Here is an 8,996-nt window from a genome sequence, read left to right as displayed (position 1 = left end):
GGTACCCCCATAGTGTTATGGTGGTTATTTTTTATTTTTTACATTATAACTTTCTAAATGTATCCACGTATTTCAATGTCCAGTCATATTGCTTTCTAAATGTATCCAAATAATGCAAAGTTACTCCTATGTAGAGCAATTCACAATATCCTCCCCTCCCTTCAAAAGACAATATAGTTGGAAAGAGAGTGAATATTGAAATGTGGTAGTTATAATATGATGGGAGCACATCTTCTATTCCAATATTTGTATTACTTTATGTATTATTTCATTTTTATTAGTCAGAAAATATAAAGTTAATATATATTTAAATTTTGTTTTACTTTATTGACCAATAAAAAATAAATGATACATTAAGTAGTATAAACTTTGAGATAGAAGATATGCTTTTAAAATGAATAACTCAAAGTACAATGATGATAGTGGATTTATTGGTGGCTGCATAGTGAGAACTCATCTTCCTGGGATCATCATTACCTCAAGTACCCAAATAGCAAGGGTGGACTATGGTTCAAGTTAAGAGTGACTGTAAAATTCTAATTGGTGATCTTCCACTCCAGCAGGGTTGAATAATAGGGGCTTTAGGGTATGTTTACAAATTAAATTTTGGAAAAGAATGAATAGCTTGAGAACAATCAAATACACTACTAAGATGGTTATAAAGTCTTCTATTTCTCTTCACCCTCATCCAAAGTTCAATCTGTAAAGAGACTCTTAATGAATTTTGCCAATATTCCATAATAATAAATTTTCCTTCATTCTTAGGATAGGCAATTATGCAATACATCTTGCTAAACAAGCAGTGCATACTTCTATGACCAGGGTATGATTATGGTATATTTATCATAGATTTAATTTCAAATTGAGTTTGAATAAAATTTATATCCTTCTAAAAGTAAGAGCTGGTTCTCTACTCATTTAAACTATAACCGGTTTTAACGAGGATGCAGTTTTTATTATGAATTCATTTATTCATAATTTTGTCTTTTGTGTGATAATTCAGTGATAATTTATGGTATTTATTTCACAGGCCATATAACCCAATTACATCCACTATTTCCAAGACTTAACACCTGAAATTTCCCTCTTTAACATGTGAACAAATTCTTAGCTAAGCTCTTAAGCATATGCAGAAGAAATAGTGCTTATGTTGGTCATGCATCAATCATTTAGTGTCAAATAATCATTTGAATAGCTATAAGATTGAATGTGCCTACTTAAGAATTCATGTATTATCAATATTGTAATATTGATGACAATGACAATTCTTCATCACAACTCTCCTTGAGTGAGAGACAATCCACCTAACTACTTAAATATGAGAGGACATCTTCTATCCACAAATTGTACTATTTTATGTGTCATAACTTATAACTAGTCAAAAAATACTTATTTATTAAAATTTTAAGTTGAATACATTTTTTTCCAACCAATCATAATAAGTAATACATAAAATGTCACACCCTCGAAATAATCAATATCAGCATCCAACTCAGGACAAAAGCATCAAACTGGAGGATACTTTAAACCAGGAAAGAAGATGTCATCTCCGGAACATTGGTATTTTGATACTAGTTATCCACATGCTCTATTTGATTTCTGATGAATGGACAAAAACAAACAACAGAGCATTGTTTACTTTAGAACCACCAATATCAAAGTGGAAGAGTGATGTTATATCTATATAGCTGAGTCTCACATGCATTTCTGTACCATTAAATTATATATATAGGAATATAGGAATTACTTCAAAAATTTTACACACAAACAGGTCAATGACTCATCTAGAGTGTGCCCACACTAACTAAAATTGGAAAGACAAGGAAATGATGAAATAATTGGTAAAAAACTACAACTAATTGTTGAAATGCCATGAATTCGGATGCATATATGCAGTAACTTATCCAATCCCTGTTATATAAAGGTGAAAGGAAGAAAAATAATAATAGAGTGCCAGATAAAACGTATAGAGATTTGGCATATTCAACTTCATCTAATGATGTATCAATGCATTAAAATTATTCAAAATCAAGAATCAACTTTCAACTGTAGACTTTTTTACAGTCCAGTTTTGGCACTTGAATCCCGGGAGCAAAGTAGTTGATGAGATACTCCTTTTCGGCAGATTTGTTTTTTCATGATCCAACCAACCCCTTTTTGCGAGCGTAAGCAATAATCAGGAGAAACATAACAGCAGAAAATACTCCTGAGATGATAACCACCTGTGAATAAACAAGATATATTTTATTATATCCAGAATGTCTGATTTGAAAATTTGCATGCATAACAGCAAAAGTTTGCATACCCATTTGAACATGTAACCATGATTTTCATTCCAAGTGTATGGAATATTCATGCCAAATATTGCCGCTACCAGAGAATAGAAAGATAGACAAACAGTTCCAGAGCTAAGGAAGAGCTCTAACTGCATAATAAGCAAAGAAGATGGATCAGTACAGAATACTGATACATGACGTGCATGATGCAGAAACATAAAGGAACCTGAATAAGCTGATTTCGATGGTTGTCAAGCTGCAAAATGGAAAAGCTTTAGTTTAATTGCAAATCATTCACCAAATACCAATAGATATGACCAGTAAATTGCTAGTTACTTACTTGGATATTAATATAATCCTCAGTATCATCAATGTACTCTCGCAGCTGAAAATGAAAATAAAAATGATTAAAAAATGCACATCCCTAGCATAACTTAACTTGAAATCTTATTTATAGACCAATAAAATGAAACAAACAAAATTTTCTGCTAAAGGTAAAATAGCAAATTCACAATTCAAGTAAGCATAAATAAGTTAAGAACACAGACTTGCACAGTGGTTAAGCATGCAACAAAACAGTATGAGAGAAATTATATTAAGCAATGTCTAAAGGGAAATTTAAGCAATCGAGTGAGCACTGTCTTAATTATATGAGAGAAAATTATGTTAAGCAATGATTAAAGGGAATAATAGAGAGAGAGAGAGAGCAATAAATATATCGAATTCGCAACACAACAGGATTAGACCCTGTTGATCCACAAGATCTATAGACCTTTTAGTGTACAATGTATTGTAAACCCTCAATCTCAGACTAGAGAATATCATAAAATCCTTATAACTAATGATAAACTTCAGTATAAAGATAAACTTTAAACAATAGGGCAAGGGGGAGAAAGTAGAGAGGGAAAGGAATATCCTCTCAGTTCTCCACTATTAATTTCACAGTATTTGATTAGTTCAAAAATCAATATGCTTGTCTAATAACACTAAGAGTCTCCACCCAGAAGCAACTCCTTAGTTCATTGCGTAGTACTTAGATTAGTATATAGATCAAAAGCCCTAAAAATTAGTGAGTGAAACAATAAATTACAACTTTTCTCAATAATTAGAACTAATCAATCTTCAAAAATACTATATATCTGCCATCATATATCAAAATTAAGCTACAAAACTCCCTATTGTACACACACAAGATACTTACTGTGGTTAATTTGTTCAACGTGCCATCAATTTGCATGAAATAAGCCTGCAAATGAACAACCACCACTTATAACAATAATTTTCATTTTAAAAAATGGAATATCCTTTTGTTCTAAATTTTCAAGTAAAGAATGTTATAACCTCAAGTAACATTTCAAGCTCTTCCACATCATTTTCATCAAAACGAACTGTCGCCATACTTGCTCTACTTGCTCTAGATATCTTTGATCCTATGGTGGAGGAAGCACCAAATGAATTTGCAAGGCCTGATCCACTAACTGGTGATGATGAACCCGCCTTTCTCGACAAGTACAAGTCAGCCATATCATCATCATCATCCAGTAATTGTTCAAGCTCATCTCTCACCTGCAGCAGATAATAAGAACTGGTAACTAGGGAAAGAAAAGGAAAAAATGTTTTACTCTGCTTAAAACTGATCTTGGAAGTTTACAGCCATCTGGATTCATAAAGTCCATCATCGGCAATTGGGAAAATGTTGTTGAATAAATCAACAAGTAGGAGTTAATCATATGATTTGACAAAGTATTTTGTATTTTCTGGAGAAAGGAGATGGTCAATGAAAGAATGAAGCAAAAAATGCACTAGAGTAATGCATTCTTCTTATAAACTTCTGAATTTTTTTATTGATATGAGGAAGCAGGTGAAGAACATGTTCATATACAAGCACAGCAGGTGCAGAATTTGACATACCTTTTGAACCCGAGCTGTCAGCCTAGTCATGGCACTCTTCAGTTTACGAACTCTGTCCAAATTACGACTACTAATCTGCATATTATAATAATTCAAAAAGCTGACGACAAGTAAATAAACAAACAGTCACAGTTTTTTTTAAAGAAAAAGGTTCAAGCATGGAACCATATTTCATGCTAACCAACAGAAACCTTCGTAAGCAAAGCAATCATACTTAGAAGTTAGAATGAACACCTCAGTCATGTAAAATATAAGCAATCAAATGAAAGGATACAATATTAGAAACAAGAATCCACTCACTAAGAGGAACTAAATATATTTGAGGAAAGGATATAGGGACTCAGATTAAAACCAAAACAAGAGGAAAGAAGAAACCAAATAAGGAATTCAATTATATATATGTACCTTCGAGGTAAGTTCATCTAATGCAGGATAAGCAGCCATCTCTAACTCTGTTGTACGTGCAGCAAGGAAACTACAAATAGCTTCTAGAGCTACCTCCAAGGCCCGGAATTCAAATGGTGACTCTACATTGCATAATCTAGATCATTCAGATACGAAAAAATAAAGCAATGTTTATCAAGAATAAGTGCTAATATTCATTAACTAATAATAGGTGATGCAAATAAAAAAAACACCTCCCAGAGGAGCAGAAATAATCCATAAGTTTGATATCATTCATTACTCATCTATAATATAAAATACCATCTTGAGCTAAGCCTCTAGGATTAAGCTAGAGGCGAGGGGTCTTGGCAGTTTACTTAAGGCCAGGTTTGAAATTGCAAACACAGCACCATATAAATAAAAATATTAACAACGAGAACAACATCACCCTAACATACCATCTTCTTCGGTTGCTTCAAGATCATGTTGACCACCACGATACTCTTTACCATCTCCTTGTTGTTGATGAGAGAAACTTACTTGAGGCAATCGCCTTTGCAGTTCCTCAACTACAGGGACCACATTTTCATCTGTTGGATCTCGCAGCAACACCTATGTCACAGTTTAGCTATAATTACAATCTGGAAACAAGAGACCCATAACATTATATTCTACAAAGGACCTATAGATGAATACATGGATTAACAAATACAGAAACCAGGGCTGACTCATACATCAATCCAAGGCTATCCTTCAGTACTACACGTAATTGAAGTTACTAACAAAATACAGTAGGTATGTTCATGCACGACACGGCTGAGGTTCTATATGGCATTACATTAAGCAACACTTAAAACTATAGTGGTCAGAAGTGCAGAACAAGCCAATAAGTAGTTTATTTTCTCCACTTCACTTCCCATTTTCTTCATTGAACTTTGTAGCAATCAAATATTTTAACCAGTGGTTCACATGGTGGTTACAATAACGTTGCATTTACCAAAATTGCAGAAAATTATGGGAAAATGCAGCAGATGGGGCTGCAATTGCGGTCACAATGCAGATGTCATCGTGGGAAAGCGCAATATTGTGGCCTTAATTGCAGTTGCAAAGTGAAATTTAAAACATTGATTGTAATTGTAGTTAAATCTTTCTTCCAATTATTTATGCACCATGATGCAGTTGATTGTGTGAGTAGGATGATGTTCAATCACAAGTTTATCACTCATAAGTACCCTAAAAGGAAACATTCTGTTTATATTAACTTGATAATGTTTCTATTGACGTCCTTTCTGAGTGATAAGAAGCAATAATGATTAAATTTCTTTTCCTTCAGAGATGCAGACAGTAACATTAGGTAATTAAGCATTAAAACTTCAAGGTAATACAACTGTATTTCAACCAGTTGTTCTTCCTTGCAACAAATTCATCCTGGTGTGACGTTCAGAAAGAAGCTCCAACCATAGCTAGCAGTCAACAACAAACTGTTAGGAGTCCCACATTGAGTAGAGTAGTAAACTCAATGTGGTACTTAAGCCATGAGGCTCTCCCACCTAATAGACTAGTCTTTTGGATTGGGCTCTCCTCATGAGCTTTAAGTCCTAACAATTGGTGCTTTTATTGAGCTGGATTAAGGTAATTACCGAATACTGATAGGTGAGCGAAGTCGCCAAAAGAGACAGGGCTAGGTCAGTGCCGATAGCGTGAAAGCCACCATGGTCGTCGGCCCTTAAAGGGGGCGGCAATGTTAGGAGTCCCACATTGAGTAGAATAGTAAACTCAATGTGGTACTTAAGCCATGAGGCTCTCCCACCTAATAGACTAGTCTTTTGGATTGGACTCTCCTCATGAGCTTAAATCCTAACACAAACACATACTTGCTATTGGAATAATAGGGTCTAACTCCACTGTAAACTGTAAATCATTAGCCAATATACTCAAGCAATATAGGACTTTAACACTTACTGTTGGGCTTTAAATTGTGTGCCACAAGCGCAATATTATTGTTGCAGGACTCGAGCAGGATTGGACAATTGCATTTTCGCGCAATTGCATTAAACACAACCTAACCAGATCGCAATTTAAAAACCATGAACACACCAGGATTGGACATCTAAAGCGTGAAATTTACACGCCCACCATCGAGAAGCTATAACACCATGTTAGAATATAATCGGGTCAAACTCAAGTTAGTTAGCTTGAGGAGGAGGATTTACACGAATCGCTACAAATGGTTATTCACTCAAAAAAGGCACAACTTTACCACTTAACAAAAACAAAAGCAATAGATGACTAACTAACCTCTTCAGCCGTGATTATTGCCTTGATATGCTGATACCCCATATAAAAAAAACAAAAACAAAAACAAAGTTAGAGAAGAAACAAAAAAAATGCAATAAATGAAAACACGAATAATTTAGATTAATTAACCACCTCCAAGTTAAGAACAATGGCCTTTTCACGACCCAGAATAGTTGAGGGGTAAGAGAGCAAGGGGTCAAGGATTCTAAGATCACGAGCATGAATCTGAACCCTATGCATGATGGCATATTTATCAACATCAAGCATTGAACCTTGTCCTGTTGCATCAAACAGAATCCAACTTCTTGGAGATTGTGTCTTCTTCTTCACAACCACCATGGCCAGCGAGTCTGCAGGTACAACGCTTCCATCCCGTTCCATCTCTTACCATAATACCCTCCAACACCAAAACTAACTTCAATTCAACTAAACAAGGATGAAAAAAGAAGCGAAATTTCTCTCAGTCATTTCATCAAACACCATATGGGTAACCCCGTTCAACCTCAAAAATATGTTATTTTTATTTCATCAAGAAGAATCAGATTCTCAGAAAAATAACAACAACAACAAAATAAGAGAGAATTTTCCTATTTTTTAATCCGTTTTTGTTATTTGTTTTCTATCACTTTCAACAAAACGAACTACGTTTGTGGTGGTTGATTTGATATTTTATAAATGGAGAATAGGAACGAATGAAGGGAGAGGAAGAAGAATAAATAAGGTTAAAAATATATGAAATTACGGTTTCTATTTATGCCACCTGCAGTGGAGTGAGGGGTAAAATAGTAATTGAGAGGAGAGAGTGGGACCTGCCTGACATACATTACGGATGGATCCTCGTTGTTTGTTGGCTTCGGCTGTATTGGTTGCTTCCCATGCAAGTACGCGTCTCACTCCACCTTTTCCTTTATTTAATATTTATATATTATTAATTTAAAGATTTATACCAAAAAAAAGATAAGTAAAAGTGCTTAATTTTACTAAACCATGACTTCTTTATTTTTATCACATTCTTTATTCTTATCATTTACTAAAAAAATGAAAAATAATTTGATTTCAATTTTAAATAGTATATTGCATTTTTGAAGAGATTAAATATAAATTATGAATGATACAATCATATTATATAAAACTTATATATTAGTAGTGTATGTTTCTCAACTTATATTTAGAAGTAAAATGAGGATTGAATATGAAATAATATAAATGATGTATGATGAATGATATATGATGTATTTTTCTCTTTTCATTATTACTTTGTGGGAAGTTCTTTTTTTTTTTATATATAAAAGGAAGTACAAGAATATTCAATTTGATGCTGATTTAAAATTTAAATATGCTAGATTAGATTAGATGAAATTTGTTGCGCATCTCATTCGACAAGCTTGTGCAGGTTTATGTTGGTTAGGTACATTAGAGCTTTGCTTCAATCTGATTTGGATTTGTTAATTTAATCCATCATGTCTATCTACTTATCTAGAGATGAAAAAATGTAAAGTTCACTTGACAAGTTGGATAGTAATCGAACTTTTTCAAAATTCAAATATGATGTTATGCTTTTCGGTAACCTTTCAAATAAATAACGTTCTAATTTAACTTCCTTGGATTAAAAAAAAGAATATTTTCATTCATTTTATTTTGGGTACATGATTATTTTTCCTAAAAAAATATCACTACTAGCATCAAATATTTGACTTTTTTAATATTATTGAGGATTTGGCATAATCTTAACTAACTGAATTAACACAGTGTTGGTACATTCGATTTTTAAAATAGATTAAGATATAAGCATAGACAGTAATTTTTAAAATTTGAAACAGCCGTCTTCCTATAAATAAATTTGTCATCGCGATAAGTAAATCTGATCTTCTCTTTATCACTAGAATGAATAAGAATTTTGTGAAAACCCATCGAAGTAGCATAAATGAAAATGCTTCCGTAAAATTTTAAGCATTTGGTTTACAAGTACAAAGGATCACAATCTAGATTGAGAGAAAGATATTTGCACGAGAGTATATAAGTTTTATACATTATTATTATATTATTCACCATTGATATTTAACTATTGTTGATTTTTCAAAAAAGTAATTCAAATCAATGTAGATGATAAAGCGCATGTGTATAAAT

General features: G+C 33.0%; 1 protein-coding gene across 1 annotated transcript; it reads right to left on the bottom strand.

The window, feature by feature from the left end:
- Window positions 1-1,841: 1,841 nt before the first annotated feature.
- LOC109337021 (magnesium transporter MRS2-I-like) lies at window positions 1,842-7,589 on the bottom strand. Its single transcript, XM_019573880.1, has 11 exons — window positions 7,002-7,589; window positions 6,870-6,899; window positions 5,030-5,183; window positions 4,593-4,714; window positions 4,188-4,262; window positions 3,618-3,842; window positions 3,478-3,522; window positions 2,617-2,661; window positions 2,503-2,532; window positions 2,306-2,425; window positions 1,842-2,222 (listed from the first exon to the last, which is right to left on the bottom strand). The coding sequence occupies exons 1-11, from the start codon at window positions 7,248-7,250 to the stop codon at window positions 2,136-2,138; spliced, it is 1,182 nt and encodes a 393-aa protein (XP_019429425.1). The 5' UTR covers window positions 7,251-7,589; the 3' UTR covers window positions 1,842-2,135.
- Between the last annotated feature and the right edge of the window lie 1,407 nt (window positions 7,590-8,996).

Source organism: Lupinus angustifolius, unplaced genomic scaffold (genome assembly GCF_001865875.1).
Source record: "Lupinus angustifolius cultivar Tanjil unplaced genomic scaffold, LupAngTanjil_v1.0 Scaffold_1_741, whole genome shotgun sequence".
Taxonomy (NCBI): domain Eukaryota; kingdom Viridiplantae; phylum Streptophyta; class Magnoliopsida; order Fabales; family Fabaceae; genus Lupinus; species Lupinus angustifolius.
This window is presented reverse-complemented; position numbering and strand designations above follow the sequence as displayed.